The 23,394-nt window shown below is 44.8% G+C and overlaps 1 protein-coding gene across 4 annotated transcripts; it reads right to left on the reverse strand.

Moving 5' to 3' along the window:
- Positions 1-6,065: 6,065 nt before the first annotated feature.
- LOC142579464 (uncharacterized) lies at positions 6,066-20,440 on the reverse strand. 4 transcript variants are annotated; one of them, XM_075689689.1, is made up of 5 exons: positions 20,289-20,440; positions 12,503-13,714; positions 12,286-12,401; positions 8,498-8,538; positions 6,066-6,399 (listed from the first exon to the last, which is right to left on the reverse strand). In XM_075689689.1, the coding sequence occupies exons 2-4, from the start codon at positions 13,683-13,685 to the stop codon at positions 8,536-8,538; spliced, it is 1,302 nt and encodes a 433-aa protein (XP_075545804.1). In that variant the 5' UTR covers positions 13,686-13,714; positions 20,289-20,440; the 3' UTR covers positions 6,066-6,399; positions 8,498-8,535. The 4 variants fall into 4 exon arrangements, with proteins under 4 accessions (XP_075545804.1, XP_075545786.1, XP_075545776.1 ...); XM_075689671.1 differs by lacking the exon at positions 8,498-8,538 and adding an exon at positions 17,855-17,990 and having other exon boundaries at positions 20,289-20,438; XM_075689661.1 differs by lacking the exon at positions 8,498-8,538.
- Positions 20,441-23,394: the final 2,954 nt, after the last annotated feature.

The following is a 23,394-nucleotide window of genomic DNA, read 5'->3' on the forward strand; positions in this document are numbered from 1 at the left end:
GGCACCATCTTCAGCCTTTATCTCACTGGTAAGGCTCACTGTATTTGATAAATTGCACAGTTTTCTGCGCGCATTTCCTTCCCTACGGTTGTTACAAAAATCGTTTCTAGCCCTTCCCACTGCCATCTTAAATATGCTTGTGTGAGAACTGATCTCCATGTCTCGCCAACTGTGTTGTTTGCTTTCTGACAGCTTGTGATGATTTTCTGTCGATGACTAGCACCATTAGAGACAGAGCCCCAGCCAGGCTTCCTTTTGCAGTGCTCTTGTTAAGGCTTCGTGGTGTGCCCACGCATGTAGTCTTAAAGAATGAAGGCACGATAAGCGCTGCGCTTAGCTTCTGAAGGCAATGTAGGTCACCTGGAGGTTGGCTTGGGTCAGGGATTCCTTCCTTATTAGGCTGACCACACGCGATCGGCTGCTGTTTCATGCTTGCTTGACTGAGATCCCGGTAGGTCTGGGGAATGGAAGTCGCAGGTGGGATGATTTTCTTCTTCAAGTTGGTTCTTAAAGTACCAAAAAGGAGGAAGGGAAATCTGTACAGTAGGAAAAGGTATGGCACACTCGGTTAAGGTGTTTCGATCAATGAACTGTTTCGATCCTTGGTTTTAATAGTGCCACTACGTACCACCATACTAGAGTGCAGGGGGGCCGTATTCTTAACCGATCCACTTCGGCTAAAACAACCAATCAGCGTGCACCTGAGTGCGAACTATCGCCAAAGTGCATCGTTTCAGAATATGGCTGCAAGTGGCACAGCTAACACCACAACATGTGCACAGGTGTACACTCAAGCCTCAGCTCATGGCAGATTCCGACAAAACCACCTTAGTCTTGTCGTCTCCGAGATTGGGCAACATGCCGCCGCATCTCGAGGGCAATGAGTGCCTAGTTTAGGCTGTGTGCGTCGTCTTCTCCTTCTTTTTGTGGTTGTAGCCTGTGCGCTATACAACCCGATGATCACGAACCAACAAGCCTAAATTTTCAAATCTATGTGTCTATAGTGGGACAAAAATTTTTTTAAAAACGCACTTGGCAACCAAGGTACACGGACTACGCGGATTTGTGCTACTCTGCCAGCCAATCACAGAAGCATACAAGCTGTACGTAGTCATCCGATTTTTTCAAATGGCTTCATACTTGATACCTCCGGAGCGCCTGCTGTCCTTGAAGAGTCTTTTCATCGGTGGAAGCGATCAGGTATGCAACAGACATGGGTAAAGTGTATGGAGACGGAGCATTTCCTTCTTGAACCGTCTGCCGTACAGTTCATTTCACTGCTGAGCCCGTTTTGCTCATGAAACTTGACAATAAAGAGTTGCAGCAAAGTAAGCATTTTATTTCAGTTCAATAAATTAGGCTTTCACCATTCCACTATATTAGACGGGTGAAAACGTGTAAAATTGCGCGCTTATAATTTTTGTGGTTACTACCTTATTTAGGTAACAGGGAAAATTCAAAGTACGAACTAAGCCTCTCCAAGAAACAGTACTACGCGGTTATGAAGACGTGGGTGGGGCTTCACTGGAGACTTGAGTTGTATTCAACAATAGAGAGTTTTAGATTAGGGGACGCAAGCGGCTTGCGTACACAAGAACTAGAGGCAATGGTAATGCGCATGCGCAGAACCCTACGTCTACGCATGAGCAGTACCGTCGACCCTAGTTCTTGGTACGCAAGATTCTCAGGAGCCTATGTCAGCAGAAGAGCCACCACGTGGAAATGAAGGCAGTCCACCTCTTGAGGTTGAACAAGAATTTGCATTGTGGAGAAGTCACATTCCACACAAGGAATTATTTCATCACCATGCAATAGTTGCAGACCAGGATACACAAGTTGCAACATCGTGTTAGCCTCCTTACAACAGAGAGGGCAAAATACAGTAACGACAAAAACACAGGGACCTGAAGAAGTGAACAGGACTCCATAAGACAGTAGACTCCTATTAAAAGGAACTAAAGAAAGTTATGCAAGGAAGGAAGGAAGGAAATAAATTTTATTCGAGGTCCTGCAGGCCACGAGAGCTTTGGGCTCCCCTGCAGTGGGCGTCTCCCACGACGGAACCGGGAGGTTGAGTTTCCTGGCGGCGTCGTGGACCTGCTGGACAGCCCAGAGTTGGGGAGCAAGTTCTTTGCTCCGGATTGTTTCTTCAAACTTGCGCTTGTCTTGCTCGTAGTTTATGTGAGCTTGCGAGCACAGCCAGAGTAGATGATATACGTTAAGGGATCTATTGCAATTGGTGCAATAAGACTTGTCGTAGACCTCAGGGATGTAATGGTGTAGTCTGTAAAGTTATGCAAGACTGCAATTTTAATGACGTCACCTATGTCAGAGAGCAAGCAAAGCAAAAATATCTCACGTACGTCTTCCTACGAGACCAAATTACAAATTTTCAGCGCAAGAATCCAACATGGACAGAAGATGTGAGACACTGCATAGTGCGTCGACATCTGTCAAGCAAAGCTTACGAGCATGCTAGACTAGAAAAGCTACTTAAATTACCCAGCAGAAACACACTACAGAACTTCACAGAGAGCAGTTGTGGAAATGCCGGCTTCAATGACTTCATAAAAGCACGGTTAAAAGGCAGAGAGTGATAAGCTTGAAGCACCACAGTCCCGGGTTTGCTCTGTAATTGTTGACGAGATGAGGATTAAGCTAAAGCTACAGTATAATAAACTTGGAAGGCTGCTTTGTTTACCAAGTAGACATGAATTAGAATGAAGTCCAAGTGAGCCTGTACTGGCAAATTCCTTGCTTTGTTTTTTGATCAATGGACCTTCTACAGCATACAGAATACCAGTTTCTTACTTCTTTTACCAAGAGTCAAATGGCCTCCAGCTGTCAGAACTGGTTTGCTATGTTATGAAGGAGGTTAAAGACACCCGTTTCAAAGTTGTTTATTTGTTAACCGACAACCACAAGTTTAATGTGAGTGCAATGAGTCTTGTGTAGTAGTTTTTTAAGGTACCGCATTGAACATCCAAATGACAGTGACACGCTTCTGTTTTTAAGCTTTGATTATTGTCACATATCGAAAAACGTAAGATCCCATTTTCTGCCAAGAGATTTTGGGAAAAATGATGAAATTTCATCATTTGATTTAAAGAAGCTCTACAAGATGCAGAAGGCGTGGATAGTAAAGCCTGTGAGAAATTTGAGCAGGAAAAATGTGTTTCCAAGCAATATAAAATAAATGAATGTGAAGTGAGCTGTTGAAGTGCTGGCTCCAGATCTGACATCAGCTCTTGATTTCCTGTAGGAGCAAGCAGGTCACGGCTGCCACCCTTACTTCGCTGCTGCAGGGCCATCAATTTTGTTCATGAAGAACATTTACCGACATCAGTACACTCACCAGGACTGCCCCGATGTTAGGCACTACGATGATGCTGATAACAGTCCTCTCGAATGGTTGGAGGTAACTTTGCCATTGTACATCGAGGAGCTCAAGAAAAATTCTACTTCACCCTGTCAGTTCCTAAAAAATTAAATTTGTGAAGCATTGTTGCTCACCACATATTACACTGTAGCGTGCATACACTACTTCCTTGGCTCAGAGGATTTCTGCTTTGTGCTAACACAAAAGTTCAGCAGTGACCCTATTGAGCGATTGTGACATTGAGAAGGTTACTTGGTTGCGATGACCAGTTGGATGGGCGTTCAGCCATTTCAGAGCTGAAAAAGCTCCACAAGACTGGAATTGCGACTCCTTCGGAGAACGCCAATGATTTGCACAAGCAGGAGCTTGGTCATGTCGATGCACTGCCAGCTCCAATAGCCTCACTACCCATGCAGTCTTTGGAGTGAACAGAGATTGCTGTAAAAGAGCCATACCACATGAAGCAAAATGCAGTGCCCATATATCAAAGCCTACAGGTGTCAGCAACTGTGTACGTCGGCGCGTACGCAGCCCGCGTGGTCGGAGAACAAGTGGAGTTAAAGGACTGTTGCTCTCCGACGATAAAGCCTGTCAATTCAAAGACATCAGTACATAATGAGAGCAGCATTACGGGCAAGTTGGTAATCCATTGCTTAAATGATATTGCGCGACATAAAAACGACACGGACGTGAAAGAAGACGACACACCAAGCGCAAACTTTCCACACCAAGTTTGCGCTTGGTGTGTCGTCTTCTTTCACGTCCGTGTCGTTTTTATGTCGCGCAATATCATTTAAACATCAGTACAGAGGTGGGCTTTTGTACCAGTCTGATTTATATGTTCTCGAGATGTTGAGAATGTTTGTGGATATTGCCTTGCGGGAACATCCAACACTGGACAAGCCCTTGAAGACTCTGCTGAATGTGGCAGTACCAGCAGTAATTAAATAAGGCCTTCTGCAGTGCAGGACCACTCACAGCCAGCACCACAAGGACTTACCGTAGTTGAGTTTGTGTGTTTCAAATTTATCAAACCACTGTTTGTGAACTATGCTAGTGCAGCCACCAACAAGAATGATAAATATGTTAAATTGAAAACGAGCCCTCAGTACTTTGTAGGTCTGAACTGTATCAATGAAGTGTTTGCAATAAGATATTTACTCGCATCTTGCTCATTCAAGGCATGCGGTATTTTCTTGGTCATTAAATAATTGTTTCTATATTTCCTGGTCACCAAGCCACACGGACATGGTAGAAGGTCCAAAGCTTTCTGGGTATGAATATTTACATAGGCCACAGCACTCGTCTGATGCAAAAGAACTGGAGAAAACTCGTCTGAAAGTCGTAAAAATAGTATGCTATCACAGTGCACAGAAGGCCGGCTCACACTAAGAAATTCCAGCTTTATATAGAGCATCCTGGCAAGCATTTTTTGGCAAAATATCACGTCTGTAAGAACACTTGCCGACTTCCATATTTTCTGCACTTTCCTACGGTAACCAATGAATTATTCACTGCAAACGCTACAACAGCAGTAAATAAACTTTCATGTTTTTGTCTCTGCTATGTACGTGCAAAGCACAACCCACTTTCACGCTACAGTTGCTGCAAACGCGCCCGACCCTGCAGAGACTGCATTCGAAACACTACTATAGTACTCTGCAGCGTTATAAACGAGGCTCTTGTCAAATAGTGGATTGGTGTTCTACCATCGCAGCAATTAAAAACAGCCGAAATTGCGGCCACCACACAGACAAGAGTTGCGGAGGCACTTTACATCGGTGGCACTCGGTGAAATGAGCGGCGGCAGTTCGCAGCTCTGCCCACAGCTCCTCTCAATTGTTGTCTTGGCGTCTTGACAGGCAGAAAGTTTATCGAGGAGGCTACGGCGATTTCAGTGCATGGGCCCTATCGGTAGCGTGTCCTCTAGAGTTAGTAGAGTAGCTCCGTGGGGCCCCTAGTCCAGGGCTCCACTTGCTTTAGCGGCTCGCTAGACTTGGTCTAGAAGAGCCAGTTGGCTATCCTGATCCTTGTCCGTAAGCCACGCGTCCCACTGCGTGTTAAAATCTTGTGTTTTCAGTTGTGTGGAATTTATATCTGTCGCTCTGTTTGGGCACATCCAAGTGATGTGCAGTAAATTTGGGCTGTCACCGCACCACGGGCGTTCATCAGTGTATTGTGTGTGGTGAATACAGTTAAGTGTATGTAGGTTTAAGTGCGTGTGTGTTTGAAGTCAGCGCCAACTCCTCGCCTGTTGACTGTTTAAATTTGGGTGCGGGTGATCATATTGCCTCCGGTCCTCTCTCTGGTGTTCGAGGATGTGGCGCGGTGTAGAGGGGGGCGTTTCACTCGGGACGTGGAGATCTCAGCAGAAGTAGCAGCCAAACGAAGACGTTGCTGAGGTTGATCATGCAAGCGCTGATATTGGCCTGCTCCCCACTTCAACTGAGGCTGTAGCTGCCTTGGCCCTTTTACGTCACTACTGCGGCACAATAGAAGGCACCGGCCTATTGCTTGTGGATCGTTCAGACTACGTTGTGGATGCCATGGTTAAGCACGTCGCTACCAGTAAGAAGCAAGCTACAGTGCTGCAGTACTTCAGCCAAAGAAACAAATACTTTGTGTCAAGTTTCAAGCAAGTATTACTGTGTCACGATTACTTCATTGATTGATTTGTGCAAGTTCCTTATGCGTTTTTACATGATTTTATAAATATAATTCGGGCTACGTACAAACTATTTCGCAGTCACTGTGTTGTTCGATATATCAACGTTAGGCTGTAGTCGATGTTGACAATGTCCCCCTTGTGGAGAACTTGGTTGAGTTTGCTCACGGCCGTCCTGCCGTCCCTGTAGAAGCAGTCCACAACGACCGTCACCTCCCAGATAGTCTGCCCCTCTCTGGCTTCCACCATGGCGGAAGAGTCAAAGACTTGCACCAGTGTGTCCTTTCTGCCCGAGAAGACATAGACTAGGCTCCAGGGGGGGCCCAGCTGCAGTGGATTTCCCATTCATGGTAGCCTGCAAAACATGTGTTTGCATTTTGACGTACATGGAACAGGAACTGTGAAACAAGATTAACCGTGAAGAAAAGCAATCAGTTTTAAATTACAGTTTTCTTTCTCTATTTCTTCCACACTACAGGTGCTTCCTTGCCAAGTACACAACTTGGGTAACTGGATATGTGCCATGGGGTATGTTGCCCATTCTTCGCCAATCCCCCAGAATGGACATGTGCCACTGTGACGCAAGGGGCGCAGAAGCCTTAAATGTATTTACATGCATATCTGTTATATTCCTCCGTGCATACGACCCTTATCAACACATGCTTTGACACAAAAAGCTAACAGCTCGTAACAGTAATCGTGTTCACGATTGCGCCGGTGTCAAAAATTTTCACCAGCAGCAAAGCCGAACATAGTAAGTTACTGCAATTTTAGCTCTATGTTTGTCTCGTTAAGCTCTATGCCACCAGGTGGCTGCACCGCTCAGGCCCCTCAAGCTTATGCCCTCATCTATCGGCAATCCACCCAAACCACCCCCATTTGCCGGAATAGTGGACACGCTAAATGTCTCTATATATATTGAGGCTGTATGTGTGTCATTCACCGCCGCTGCTACTTCTCCAACTCAAACAAGGTTTACAACACTTAGGTTCAAACACTGGATTGGATCTGCAAATTTCCTTTGAAGCCAGATGTGTATGTTTGCCTTTTGTCTGTAACGCCCCTTTTCGTGGTCCCACCAGTCCACCTCACCTCTGCTATGCTGGCATGCTGTGCTACTGAGGTTCACTGTTCTGCCAAACTACTGGCATAGCAGGATGTGACATTTGTAACTACGTACCACGGTTTTGCAACTACAGTTTTGTGATGCTTTAAGAACCCTTCCTCTCCTCCCAAAAACAGTCATAGTACCATCCACATACGGCTGTCACTGTTACAACAGTGACAACCAATATCATAGGACATGCAACATTGCTCTTATCAATATTGCTCATGTCAATATTGTCTCGTCAGTTAGAGTCTATTACACCATAGCAAAGTACGAGCACAGTGGCAAGTAGTCATACATGGCTCTCAGCCTCTGCTTACGGGAAGCAGATGAAAAAAGCAACATGTGTCTTCCATGCGTGGCCTAGACCATAGCTTCCTAACACAACTTGAGCATGCAAATCTTGCTGTGTGGTTGCAGTAACCGAACATAAGACTTGGCAAGAACGAGATTCGATAAAAATAGGAGCAATATTTTTCAACAAGGTTCAAAAGAGTCTATTAGTAACAATGACTTTTCTTGTGTTCCAACGTGCACATACATGCTTACAAATCGGCTACAGCTCTGAGCAGTGATGTATACCATGCATTGTGATCAGGGTGTTCCCATTTCCACTTCACTTTGTGCTGATAGCAAGAAAATGAAATTCTACTTTCGTTTACATTAATAATAACCAATTGTGAAAGACCTAACAGCGCCATCATAAAAGCCTTACAGTAAAATCAATCGGTAATAATCACTCTTAACCATTAGATTCTTTTTAGTGCCAAAACAAACATTTTTAAACATACATTACTGCCTCATACCATGTTAACTTTCAGCGATACTTGAAACTAGGCTAGTAGGTGAAGTTTCATGACTCTTACGCCAACGTAAGAACAGCAACACAAACACGAAGAAACAAGACTGAACACTTATTCTTGTTCCTCCTTATTTTAAATAATTTTTTTTCTCATTTCTTATGCAAGCATAAGAACAGCAACACAAACACGAACAAAGAAAACTGAACACTTATTTTTGTTCCTCATTATTCTAAATTTTTTTTTTTGCATGAGTATGCACTACGACAAAGTAAATTCATGTTTTTTCTTGTCCATGTCCTTGTTCGCACATGCTAGTGCAGGAGCTTTCCACGCTAGTTTTCAAATTTCTCATCCATATTTTGCACGCTGTAAATGCGTCTTTCTAGAATCTCATTCTTTAACATATCAAAATTCCAGAGTATGCTGTTATTCCATTTTGGTGTTCTGACTGCCTCGTCCCCTGTCTGTTTTACAAACCATCTGTATGTTGTAAAATAAAATATTGTGCCCAGAGGTCAAAAGTCACTTGTCCTACCACTTACATTGCCAGTGGCAGGACCCGAGGGTAGTGATGGGCCGCTTACTGAAACACAACATTAAAAAATATTAGCGAATGCATGAGGACAGGCGAGGAGGTACTTTCCTTTGCCGTGGACACCATATCCTCCTTAGACTAAAAGACAAGTGAGCTGTTTAATTGCTTCACAAGTTCGGTTCTTACTGACTGCTGTGTTAGCAACGTGAAAAACCCATTTTTTAGTTTAATTACCACAGTTAGATGCTGATCGCAGCATCTCCACGCACACGGAGAAAGTAACTCTTGTTACAAGGCTCGAGAGATGGTGCCACCATCCTGCAAGTGCAGTGTTGCACACTGGCCACGCGCCCCTTCTGTAACCTCCGCTCCCATTGTCACGGCAGCCCTCCTCCTGCATGAACTCTGAGCAGACGACATATTAAGTTGCGTCTGGCACTCCCGCTCCTCTCCTGCTGGTTGGCAGCCCCGTCTCAAAACACTCTCTCTGTACCTCCATGTAACTACATCAATTCCTGTACACTACATGCTTAATAAACCCAGTTAACCTCCGTTAACAAAGTCCACTGTTATATCGTCCACTATACAAGACATAACGAAATGACTGTCAATTCATGTTCTTGTCGTAAAAGCTGCTTTTCTCTGCTTAAACAAAGATGAACATTCAACACCATGGCTTCCCTCGTCAACTCGCGGTATTTGAAACATTCTTCATGGGTGCTTTTTGTCATTTCTGCCTACGCAATGGTATAGATCAAGCTAGTGCCAATTTTTAGGAAAGCTGATGGCACAAATGAGCTCGAACCACTTTCACACAGTTGCGCAAGCGCCAGACTTTATATCCTGGACGAATATGCCACATCTCTTCCGAGCTAACTTTGAGAAGTATTACAGGCAATGTGCATTACAAACAACAAGAGGTCTCATGAGGTTCGCATTATTCATAATCAATCCTACACTGTCTGTATGTTACTACCTATACTATAACCTTGAAATTTTACAACGAATTTAAAGATTCTGATTCTGAAAAAAATGTGGAACAGTGACTGCACTCTAAAAGTCAGCACTCTTTGGGGCTTATCTTGTCCCAAACCAATAAATGCCGTCTACCTTGCTTGGCTTTTTTTAATGTTGTGTGCCCTTTACTTTCAGGTCAGGAACGTCAAGTGCCTATGGTAGCATTGTTGAAAGGATAATGAGCAGTGTTAAAAGAGAGGAAATGCATGCAAGATGGATGAGGATTATTGCTTGGGGACAAGATAAGTGCCACAGAATAGTGAATGGAATAATAGGTATTGATTCATAGTTTTAAAGCGCAAAATACGAAGATGAAGGGGAGACACGGAGCTACAGCACTGTGCACTGAGTATCAACTGACGTTTCTTTATTGGAACAAGCATTTTATATTGATGCAGATAAAGTAAAACCTTGTTAACCTGTACCCGCTTAAACAGCAGTATCGTTTTAAATGTAGTAAAGTCAAGTCCGAAACTCAGTGGTTATTGAAGATGATGCGTTTTGTATTTGCATAAACCGTACCAGCTTATTGCATATGTATCGGTTAACACGTAGTATTTGCACTTGTAGCACAATCACGGCAGTAGGTCAGCCAAGCAGAACAAGCCTCAGAGATCAGAACGGCCTCCAAGCACAAACGCAGAAGGCGCCTGGGAGGGTGAAGCCACCGTAACAACAACATCATTTCGGTGCCGAGCCAGAGAGCGTTGCGGATGGCTAGTGGTGGCCTGTGTTGTGGTGTCGTGCAAGCTACAACTCACGTCCTGCCGGAGCTCACGGAGCTCAGACACACCCCGGGCACTCAGCATAAAAGAAAAATTATAAATCGTTTGCGTGGCACAATATCGGTGCTGGCACGCACGAGGAATCTGCTCTTGACAACGGTGTGTGGCATTTCGAATGCAAAGAAGAAGATGCTTGGCAGTGCTGCTGGAACTGCGAAAAGATGTCGGCTACGAGGTGCAACTTTTCGAGGATAATCTTTTCGCTATTGTTGCCTCTGTTATTGCCAGAGTGTCGCCTAATGACAGTGATGAGCACGACACAGAAAGCGACAGCACGGGCGATTCAGGCCCGACAGTGCCAGAAGCTGCACATTATACGTCAGCCTCATGCGAGTGTTAGCTGAGCTTAAGGCAGTTTGTCGTCGTTGCTAGGCTGCTGCGGCATCAAACGAAAATAACAGACTTTTGTCACGCGAAATGAATAAATACTGCACGTTTTTTGCCCTTTTATCGCACTCCCTCTGAGTTTCGTTTCTCGCAGGTAACAGGGCGATCTCAGGCTATTTCGGTTACGCAGTACTACCGTTTAATGCATACTTTTTCCAAGCTCCGGCCAATTACGGTTTAACGAGGTTTCACTGTATGTTTGTTAGATATATAGTGGTGTGATAGCGTGTCATTATGGTGAGCATGTGTGAGAAGGTGCTTGGCATCTTTATAAAATGCTTCTTTCAATAAAGCATCAGTCAATAGCCAGTGCATAGTCCTCTCAGTTCATTTCTTGCCTTCATCTTCATATTTTGCACTGAAATAATTATGACGCCCCAGAGAGCATGCATTTTTTTCATGTACCCCTACAGTATGTCACCAATCAAAACACACGCCAAGCTCATCATCTTCCTTGTCAAACAATCTCTCTCCAAGCGAATCTGCCGACGGCCATTTGGAGCAACTGAGTCCTGGAGGCAGACTGCTAGCTTTCGATTTCTGGATGTCAGCAAGGTTGCAGCTTGGAATACTGCCTAACCCTCCTTGTCCATAGCCGTGAGACAGTGGTTCACCGTATACAGCCATGCCCCAAATAAAGAAATATGCATTGCAGCTAGCTGCTTTTGGTTGTGTGTAGTCAGCTATATGTAAAGATGCAACTTTATTCATTCCGTTTACGTAATTATATACCTGTGGGCCTGCTGTGCTGATCGATTGCACATTTTAATAAAAAGAGGGAAAGGGGGGTATGCAAAAAGGTAACACAACACAAGCAAAGCCTCTATCCATGTTTCAAAAATCAGAGTTACGATATCTCGAGGCCGATTTGGCTTCTGAGAAAGAAGCTGAATTGCCATCGCAACAGGACTCTGATTTTAGAAATTGGATGGAGATATTTCTCCATTATTGTCTCACTCAAATAGGTTCTGTCGCTCAGATTCACAGCTCACCTTCAGATTCAACACACACCGAACATATTCACAGACAGACTCAGATTTCACAGACAGATTTCAGTCAAAGATGTTTAGATATATCAGAAAAGACAACAAAATGTTAGGCCTGTATTACAGCACCCACACCAGAGAACCTGCCTCACAGGCCACATAAAACACAGCTAAAGCTCTCCGATGACTGCAGTTCATCCAGCCATGTACTGCGTATGCATGGGGTGAAGGACAAAGGTATAGCCTGTGCAGACAATTCGAGGCATTTTCATGTCAGATGCTAACGGCAGAAATGAAACGTTAAATGTTCGGTATGCTACGTTCACACCTAGCAGGCAACGCTGCGGTGCTAAAGAGGTTCCGATCTACGATGCTACCCACGTCACATAGTAGCATCATATTTATCAATTATTTCGTGTGTGATGCACTATTTTTTGGTCACGAATAGAGCAGTGAGACAAGTTGCTCTAGCCTTCATAGCGTTCGCCTGCTATGTGTGAAATGTGCTCTGCTGTGCTTAGCATTCGGTTGTGGTTTGTGCAAGTAGACTAGGTTCACATAACTTAAAATGGCGACAGAAATGCAGTTTGAACCACACATTCAACCTTTCCACAACTTACGGCAGTGCGCTGAGCTTGCCAGGTGCTACAGGGATGACTTGCTGCACCACCCTGGCCTTCAGCAGCGGGCCAGACTCTGAGGGACTCGTTTGATGCACGTTTGAAGGCCTTTCGCCCTGCAACACAAAGCGGCAGCACACCTCTACCTTCCCGCCAACCGTACAGACCATGTCAATTCGAATGATGTCGTTTTCTCGGAGGATATTCTTGAAATTACCTAGGAGGGGCACGTGCACGTTCTTGTAGAATGTGAAGAACTCCACATTCCTGCATCCCTCCGGCTCCTGCACCTCGCACATTGCGCTGTTGTCGTTCACAGCTTTGAGGTTGCTGTGCGGGTAAACCCCGATCGAATGGGCAATGTTGGGAGCGGAGCAGAACTTGGGAGGTGTGTTGAAGATGCCGAGATCTCCCGCTTCCAGGTCATCAGTGCCTGTGGGCATTTCGCTCATGGCAAGAGCGAGGCCGTTGTGAAACGCGCTTTCGCTCTGCTCGACAGGGAAGTGCTCGGGCCGTTCACCAGTCCACGTGAACATAGCTACCCACATGTCGCATTCTACTGCGATGGCGTCTACAAAGGCATCTACATCTTCTAGGACAGCACTCTCCTTGAACAGCTCACTCAATGACCTTATCTTCCTTCCGTTGGAGTATGCTGCTGTGTTTGGCATTAGCACCATGACGTTGGGTTCAACAGCAGACACCAGACCCGTAATCTTGGAGTTCGGGAAGAATGCGCCTTTGATGCCAAACAGCTTCCTCCGCGCAAAGAACTCCTTTGGGTCAAGCAGAAGCTCGGCGATATCGTTGTTGGATAGAAAAGCCTCGTTTCTGCTGTCGCTGACCTGGACAAGTTCGGCACATTGCACTTTGTTGACATTGGTGGCCCACCACTTGGTGTAGCTGGTCGGCTTTGGATTTGGCTGGGCATCAAAGTGAACCTTGTCCCCGACACTAAACAGGTCATTCAGGCTCTTTTCTGGCTGAAGCAGGGACATGTCAACGTTATCAATAAAAAAGTAGGCATGCTCTTCATTGCCTTCACCGAATAATATATATGCATGGCTTAGATTGATGGCTTGGATTGTACCACGAAGTCCATTTCCTATGCCGTCACTACCTGGTCGGTACACTGCCTCCTTTGGCGTGGGATCGCTCGTATTTGCCATTTCTCTTAGTAGTTCTATACAAGTGGCCTGATACTTGGCTCTGTGGCCTGGCGGACTTTTGACCAACCGTATGGTTTCAGTTGTTGCACCTAACCGGCCCCGGACTGATGGTGGAAGTTGGGAAAGAATGCCTTGGATCCTGGTGAGAGGTGTGCCTTTGTCGGCTCTCGTGGCGTCGTTGAGGTGCTCACACATAGTGCCCAACACAGTGTCATCATCCTGTGTGGACATGGCAGCTGGCAGGAGGTTTCAGGTGAACACTGCAGCAGGAAGAATTTTTTACAATCATGCAACCAATGCCAACAATAAAAAATATGCATCCAGATGATCCACTAGGTAGTATATTCTTTAAAAGTTTCATTATCTTCAGCTGTAGTTATCAAAGTCAGAAGAATTTATTGAGTGGTCACTGAGCCTTACAGTGGAACTGCAACAACTTGTCTTGCACTTCTTTTTATTTATTTATTTATTTATTCTTTGCTTTATTAGTAGTTAGTGTCCACAATCATAGTATATCAGGCATAAATTTCCCGGATTCAGAAGAAATCATAAGTTACAAAAACTTTTAATGCAAATAAATTAAAGCGCAAGCTAAATGGAACATTGCTTCTCGGCGTAGAGTGTGTTTACAAGGGTTCCGTCCCATACGAAAATGAGGGGGTGTGGAGATCAAAGCAGCAATTTGATCATCTCACCAAAAGCTTTACATGATAATAGGGGAGTTAATAGAGGAGAGAAGGTCGCGGTATGTTCCGAGACAAGCAACAGCAGAGGACCGGACCAAGCTCCCAGTGTCAAATGTGGAGAAGCGCAGAGTAAAACCAGAAAGAACGACAGGTGCGCTGCTCATCCAGCTTTCGGTGAGACGGTCACTGCGTGACTCGCAACAATTGTATACCAGGCTGACCGGCAAATGTGAAAGTCGTTTGTGACGCCCTTCCTCTCCTTACTTTCCTGACCATGTAAAGGAACCCTCGTAACCACTCCCTACGCCAAGAAGCCAAGCTCCATTTGGTGACAGCTAGGATGGATAGTTAGATAGGAATGATGACAATCTTGTGTGGAATAAACTTGGTTGACTGGACTGATTGATTGTTCTTCTTCGTGTCTCATCGTTCCTATGGTCTTGTTTTTTTCCTCTTGCATTTGGCACGTTTTGAACTGTTTGCATCAAAAAAGTTCATAATAACCAAAGATTTGTCGCATGTTGAAGGAAATCCAGCACCATAATGTTGCGACGTGACCAGCAATTATCGAATAACACAATAAAATAGTAGTGCTATAAAGTTTAAAAAGGCTACTTATATATAGTGCGTCAAACAGCTTTTCCATTCATTTCTTCTTGCCATTACAAGTTTGAAAACAACTGAAAGTAAAAGGCAGAGCATAGTAGTCACAATTTATTGTATAAATAAAGGAGGACCAAAGGGGGAATGAAAATGCCGCATACATAGCAACTTCCTCGCTTTCCTGGGAGCACCTCAAATGTCTAATAACTGTGAAAAAAGTGCAGCGCAATGAAATAGAGAGAAAGGAAAGATATAGCAATATTGTAAAAAAAAAAGGAAGTAACTACTGAGACAGAACAAAAACTAATAAAGTAATATGCAATAAAGATGTCAGATAGTACTTTTCGCAATGGGTAAGTATACAGGATGCCATTTTTTTTAAATTATACAGAATTTTTTAGAAAACATCTGTGGCAACAGAATAATTCTAGTCATTGAGCTGGGTTACTTGAGGTGAACACTGCTTGCACGAAACATTGAGATGTATAACTGACCAATTAAAAACCATCTCTAATTTAAGTTTTGAACTAATTACATTATGGCGCATTGCAATTTACGAATTGTAGCGAGTTTGCAAGGCATATCCGCTAGGAAATAATTCTGAGGATGGCATTGGTTTAGATACACATACCATCAAACTTGCAGTAAAAATGCACTGTTGTCCCACTTTTTAAGGAACATGCCATTTATGCACTGAAGCACAAAAATAAATGGAACACTCATGTTTTTTGTTGTACATTTTTGGGAATTAATATCTCAAAACTGGTGTCATCCCGAAAATTCGTTCCAAGTGGATACACTTTGCAAACTCACTGGCTACAATTTGCAAACTGAAATACGTGTATTGAAGTAATTAGATAAAAACCTAATTAGTTCAATTTTCTTAACCGATTATAGATTTTGATTTCTTGTGCAAGTAATTTCTTTGAGTAGTTCAGCTCAAGGACTAGAATTGTGTTATCTGCCACAGTTGATTAGTAAAAATTCTTTATAGCATAAAAAAAACATGCACCCTGTAGCCTGTACCAGGAAGTCAATGTACAGCATAAAAATTTGACAAGCATTCGATCTGCACAAACTACCCTTTTTACACCATTCTAAAGCACACTTTTTTCAGAAAAATTAGCTAACATTATGTGCACATTGAAATCTAGCATGAACAAAAACTGAAACGTGTGGTGGATCCAAATCTCAAATCGCACCTCGAACAGCGTTAACCCCACCTCAGCGTTGACGAAAGGTGCCTGTGGCAAAAATGAAATAAAATTATTTTGAGTGCCAACAAATCACTATTTCTCTCTTACCATGAAAATATATTGCGGGAGAACAATTTAAGGGTACTACAGTTGGTACTTTTTTCTTTGTACTATTATACGAAAACCTGCGTGCACATTACAATCAAGAGCACATTAAATATTCAATTTCAGTCTGAAAACTTAACGTGCACATTATAATCGAAGGCTCGTTATAATCGAGTAAATATGGTAATTTTTCTCTCAATTCTAGGTACTTGGTGCACTTCAATGATCAAATCAAATTCAAAATGAATACATCCATTTAACACACAACCATATTACACATATACGGGAGCCACTGAGAGAGGAAATACGAAATTATCGTGCAGGAAGGGCCTGATGGCGAATTAGACGAGATGGCACTCATAACTTTCTGCTACAAATTGGGGTACATCTAAAGAAAGAGCACGAAAGGCCCGCTGCAGGGAGTTGAAAACTTTCACGCGGGGAAGCTATATCTCCATAACTTCACAAACAAACACATATGAACCAGGCACTTGCCATGATTCTAAACGAATCCAATGGGGGGGGGGGGGGGGGGATTAGGTAAGATAATTTCATAGAGGCCATTCAAGTTCCAATTAAAGTTGGCCTACTAAATAATGCATGTGTACATGCATTTTTTTTTTCTCTTTTATTCGAAAGCATCAAATGACCCTTTGAGCGAAAAAGCCGGCGTCTGCTGTCTGGACAAGCGAAAAAATTTGGAGGGCGCTAAAAGGGACCCTGAAACGATTTTGACAATATTGTACAAATGTACGAAGTTGTTAGAGTAGGTCCTTCTGATCATTAATTGATGCATCTAAGTGCTCCGCAAAAAGCATGTAATTTATTATAAGATTTTAAAAATGTACATCGCTGCCGATCGCAGCACATCACTCTGCTGAATTTTAAGCCACCCCTACCCATTTGATGTCCTTTTCCCTAATGACATTAGTAGGGCGAGATATCCGACTGGTTTCCCAGGGCGCGTCATCAATAATTTTTCCAACTTTATGGTGAACAAATGTTGTTTGTAATAGTTTGAACGTTAGTTAATGTTTCTATAAAAGGAAAATAACAAAGAGAATGCACAAGAACAATTTCTCACTACACTTAAGCGCTTCCGGCACACAGCAAGCATCGTCTGCTTGTGTTACAACGTGCTCCATTTTGAAAAGAGCTCCGCGACCAGAGTCGGTCTCAGTCTTTTCGCGAGCACCATGATTCGACTTTGTTGCGTTGTGGGCTGCAAACGTAGCAACTGGCAATATGTCAAGCTGCGACATCGTGTCCCTCTACAAGGCAGCAGACGAGCGCAGTGGCTGCAGCGCATCGTACTGTCGCTACCTGATCGGTGCCAGGATTTGCGCGTTTGCGGCCGTCAATTTACACCGGAAGATTACTACCACAACAGCGTTTCGCGAGTCCGGTATTCGGGTAAACGCAACAGCAAGGGGACAGGGCCTGGCCATCTGACCGTGCTGTTTCACGAGATGAGTAGAAGCGCAAACATGAATGGTCTGCATGGTGCAGCCACCTGGTGGCACAGAGCTCTACCAAACACTGTAGTAGTAACGAAGCGCATTCTTCATTGCTGCTGGTGTAAATTTTTTGCAGGAGCGTAATCATTAACACATTGTTCTTGTAAATGTTTAAAATGTTTTACACTTGGTTAGAGCAATATAAACGCTTTGTTCAATTGGCTGGTTCAGCTCTGCGCCAATGGGTGGCTAGACCGTGGAGACCGATCAGGCAGCTCACGTACGTCTACGCTAAAGTTCCTTCACCAGCTTGAGTTTATACCTCCACTGTTCCATCGAAACGCCCAGCTCGCCTGTGGTTACCGGAATACCAGACACGTTCGGCACTTCAACAGAATCCTCGTAATGCACGCTGCTTTGATAGCTGTCGTTTGGGGTCAACTGTCAAGCAACTGGTGGAGAGGTTGGAGAGGCTTGACGCACTCACTCCTAGAGAACAGGAAGTAGACGACACGACGTGCCATCACGATGCAGAGCCAGTGAAGGCAGAGCTTAGCCCCGGTCGCTAGGCGAACGAGTTGAGTACAAAATGCATGGCTATGGTGGAAGGTAACTTGTAATCGTCCGTAGCTCTCTTAATATGAGACTCTTCACACGAATTGTGGTGCAAATAATTAACTTTAGCTGTATCCTACGCATCTACAAAATTTTTCCGAACCGTTTCCAGGGCCCTTTAAGCTTCGCCTTTAAGAGTGGTATGCGATAGCACTCAAAGATCCCTGACTGCTTGTCACACTTCCCAGCAACCACAAATTTCTTGCGGATGCGTGGAGGTGAGTGACATCTGGATGGTGTTGTTGCAAGGAACCAAGCGGGCCGCACTGCTCTATGAATGGTAGAAATGCTGGAAAAGGGGTTTGTGTTTGAGTTTCCTCGTAACATAGTTATGTTTTCTGGTATATTCAAATTACAATCTGACGCTATCATGTCTGTAGGTTGTGTTTAGGTTGCACTTTTTGATTTTTCTGACTCTTTACTTTGAGGCATTCAATTAGTACAGTAACGCCTCCGAGCCATGCAGAGGGCCTACATGGTTGTGGTTCGGAATGATTTTTCGCAAAACACTGTCTGACGCAGGCACCGGATTTCTTGCGACAAGGGGCTCTTAATGCGATGTGTTAAAACGGCACCTAAATTCTCACTGGCTATGATGCCTCATCACGAGCGCACCTCGGCGGATCAGAGCGGGCATGGGAACACCTGCTTCTACATTAATGCGCCAGGTGTTGCGCGAGGGAAGAGGGCATCGTCGCGACGCCCCATCACCCTTGCTCTTGGACGCCTGTGTTATCCGCGTGTTCCTTCTCCACGCTGGCTATCGCTTGCGTTCTAACTGTGCCTCGGCATGGCCTCAGTTTATAAGGCCAAATCATAACGTGCCAACCCAAGATTCCCATTAGATTCTATGGCAGTTGGGCAAGGTTGCATATTATGTCACAGTTCGAAGCACACCAGCCTTTTGCCAAGCTAGGAGCCATTGGCCAAGTGCCTCAATGTCTTCACTTGCCCACGAGGAGTTCATAACTCAAAGGACCACTCAGCGGCATTTAACTGGACATGAATGCCTTCACATTCACATTTCTGTCATAAGTGCATGCTTAGGTGCCCTCGGTTTTTTTTTTCCCAGAAGATACGCATCTAAATGTTGATTATGTTAATGATAAGTCGCCAGAAGAAGACAACGATGAGGTGCGCACTTCCTTTTGATGCTGTAAGGCGAGCTAACGGAATAAAAGAAGAAAAAAAGTAAAGAAAGAAAGTGCGCGCGCGAAGGCACTGGCGCTTTTGGCACGAACTCGCCTCACGGATCGAACGCCTCCGCCAGCGCTCGCCCCGACGCCTGAACGCCTGTCTGTTAATATGTTCCTTGTTCCTTGAGTCTATTAAATCGTCGGCAGCCAACCACGGCATCTAGAGACGCAACAGATATATACATTCGATAAGTGTTGCGTCTGTGCAAATTACACACCAGTGATATAAGAGGCACTTTCGATCGAGCGCGTTCGAATTCCTGGATAGCAATGGCTCGAGCTTGCGCAAAGGACCCAATCGAGACCGAGATAGGGAACACCGATCGTGCTCGATCGCGCACAATCAAGCATCAAGAAGGAAAATACACCGAGGCTCCATATTTTTCTCTCGCATATGCGCACAAAGGTCGGGCAAATACGAGAAAGAAGCTTTTGAGATCGTGCTCAAAAGAGCGTACGCCATCTTTAGGAACGCGTTCCAGTGCCAATCTGCCCAAGTAATATATAGGGATATTTTTTGCCCAACGCGGTGACGATTTAGCGCCAGCTAGGCGGATTGGAATGTCTACTAAAACCCTTCCGAGAACTGAAGCGACTAAAACGTTTCGCAGACAGTTTACGCCTTAACAAAGTGCGCGTGCGTGGACAGCACACGCACACTAAGACCGCGGCGTCAGAGACACCACGAAACTACACATTCGCCAGGAGATTACATTCATGTGCGATCGCGAAAAATTACACTCACTGAATGACACCATCTAGATATGTAAATTTAAGGCAAAGGCGATACCCTGGATCATACTTCAGCATGGCACCGGCGATCGATCACGGAAGGAACAAAGAATCAAAACTGTCACTGCTTCCATAAATTCAAGTTTCGCGGTAATAGCAGAACTTCCTAGATTAACTTCATGGAGGGGGGGAGAGCTGCAGCACTCTAAGTGCAAGAGGCGTGTGAAATAAAAGATTAGCTTACCAATATATGAATGCCCCTCGGCGATGCACACAGCTCTGAAACAGCGTCCGAACAGCAGGGCACGGAAGACGGAATGCGTGGACCCAGGCCCAGGCCCGCTTGAAGCGCGTGCGTCCGCGCGCGTGCACAACGACGATGCTGATAGGTTATTTGCGACGAGTACTGGTTTCGGTTTCAAAACCTAACCCACCTAAGCCTTTTCGCTTTAACAAGAGGCTTCGGTTTTCCAAGGGGAGACGATGTCGTCAGGCGGAGACTACAAAGAAATACGCAGACAACTACACGTGCCTACACTCTTAAAAAAGTTTGCACCCTTTGGGGGCTGATCTTGGACTCCCACAACGATAATCGTCATCTGTCTTGCCCGCGTTTGATTTCTCGAAAACACTGCACTCGTAACCTTCCTGTCGAGAATGCTATGTCACGATGATAACGACGCGCTAAACGTCAACAAACACGAAGTACAAATTGCAAAGGCACTGCAGACTGCCATCCGGCTTCTCAAGGAAGTCAAGGTTAACGCGCTGCCGGAAAGCATCAAAGCGGAGCTGGCCTGGTTTCACCAAAGCTTTTTTGAAGGCTTGGTAGACTCTGCTGCTGAATGCAAATATGCAGCTGGACTTGTATACATGCTTCCCACCAATCTATTTTCTGTGCACTCGCTCAAGGGTCCAAATTTTGGAATGCATCATGTAACTGCGCAAACAACAATTAGGGACAAAGAAGGAAACACACAAGACAGGCGCGGATCTTCAACTGAGATTTACTCCGGGAAATCCCACATTTATACATGTATCATAATCACACTTGCTAATCATCAGACAACCATCACCCGACGTTGGCATGCGGGCGTGAGTGGCGCACAAATTTCCATGTAAATATTTGAACTCTTTATCGCTCAATGACACTGAAGAGCTGCTAATTACGCAGCTGCCAGATTGCATTTTTATACAGTAAGCTTCCTTCTTTGTCCCTTGTTGTTTGTGCGGTTACATGATGCATTCCAATATCGATCACCAACTAGCGCGCGCCTATCCCTGTTAAATCAAGGGTCCAATTAACACAAAGTTGTTCCCTTAGTGAATCAAGCCTCGATTGTTCATGCTCAATTAAAGGCTTCTGCAGTGCAGTCTTGGGTGTAGTTGAGAAGGATACTGTAGAACTTGCTAGCATTCTTGTCTCTACTTGCTTTTTTGTAGGCAGTTCAGTTAGTTCAGGAACCATGGGCTGGCTGCATGGGATTTTGCTCTGAAGGCGTTCAGATGTGTTCGTCTGTCAAGGTTGCTGCAGGGCTTGGGAGCCTGCCTACTTCCAGATAGTGGTGCTGCTGAGGACAGTGGGTCAACACAATGAGGAATAGACTGCTTGAATAAATACGTCTCAGTCTGACACGCTTCTTTTGCAGGCTTGGTTGGTGAAGATGCGGTTGAATCTGGTGCTGTAGTACACACCATCGCTGGTATTACGTATGATCCTTTTCTATCACAGGGCACTACACTTGGTTGTGTTTGCTACCGATCGTCTCAATGGGGCACCATCTTCAGCCTTTATCTCACTGGTAAGGCTCACTGTATTTGATAAATTGCACAGTTTTCTGCGCGCATTTCCTTCCCTACGGTTGTTACAAAAATCGTTTCTAGCCCTTCCCACTGCCATCTTAAATATGCTTGTGTGAGAACTCATCTCCATGTCTCGCCAACTGTGTTGTTTGCTTTCTGACAGCTTGTGATGATTTTCTGTCGATGACTAGCACCATTAGAGACAGAGCCCCAGCCAGGCTTCCTTTTGCAGTGCTCTTGTTAAGGCTTCGTGGTGTGCCCACGCATGTAGTCTTAAAGAATGAAGGCACGATAAGCGCTGCGCTTAGCTTCTGAAGGCAATGTAGGTCACCTGGAGGTTGGCTTGGGTCAGGGATTCCTTCCTTATTAGGCTGACCACACGCGATCGGCTGCTGTTTCATGCTTGCTTGACTGAGATCCCGGTAGGTCTGGGGAATGGAAGTCGCAGGTGGGATGATTTTCTTCTTCAAGTTGGTTCTTAAAGTACCAAAAAGGAGGAAGGGAAATCTGTACAGTAGGAAAAGGTATGGCACACTCGGTTAAGGTGTTTCGATCAATGAACTGTTTCGATCCTTGGTTTTAATAGTGCCACTACGTACCACCATACTAGAGTGCAGGGGGGCCGTATTCTTAACCGATCCACTTCGGCTAAAACAACCAATCAGCGTGCACCTGAGTGCGAACTATCGCCAAAGTGCATCGTTTCAGAATATGGCTGCAAGTGGCACAGCTAACACCACAACATGTGCACAGGTGTACACTCAAGCCTCAGCTCATGGCGGATTCCGACAAAACCACCTTAGTCTTGTCGTCTCCGAGATTGGGCAACATGCCGCCGCATCTCGAGGGCAATGAGTGCCTAGTTTAGGCTGTGTGCGTCGTCTTCTCCTTCTTTTTGTGGTTGTAGCCTGTGCGCTATACAACCCGATGATCACGAACCAACAAGCCTAAATTTTCAAATCTATGTGTCTATAGTGGGACAAAAATTTTTTTAAAAACGCACTTGGCAACCAAGGTACACGGACTACGCGGATTTGTGCTACTCTGCCAGCCAATCACAGAAGCATACAAGCCGTACGTAGTCATCCGATTTTTTCAAATGGCTTCATACTTGATACCTCCGGAGCGCCTGCTGTCCTTGAAGAGTCTTTTCATCGGTGGAAGCGATCAGGTATGCAACAGACATGGGTAAAGTGTATGGAGACGGAGCATTTCCTTCTTGAACCGTCTGCCGTACAGTTCATTTCACTGCTGAGCCCGTTTTGCTCATGAAACTTGACAATAAAGAGTTGCAGCAAAGTAAGCATTTTATTTCAGTTCAATAAATTAGGCTTTCACCATTCCACTATATTAGACGGGTGAAAACGTGTAAAATTGCGCGCTTATAATTTTTGTGGTTACTACCTTATTTAGGTAACAGGGAAAATTCAAAGTACGAACTAAGCCTCTCCAAGAAACAGTACTACGCGGTTATGAAGACGTGGGTGGGGCTTCACTGGAGACTTGAGTTGTATTCAACAATAGAGAGTTTTAGATTAGGGGACGCA

This window comes from Dermacentor variabilis, chromosome 1, assembly GCF_050947875.1.
Source record: "Dermacentor variabilis isolate Ectoservices chromosome 1, ASM5094787v1, whole genome shotgun sequence".
Classification (NCBI taxonomy): domain Eukaryota; kingdom Metazoa; phylum Arthropoda; class Arachnida; order Ixodida; family Ixodidae; genus Dermacentor; species Dermacentor variabilis.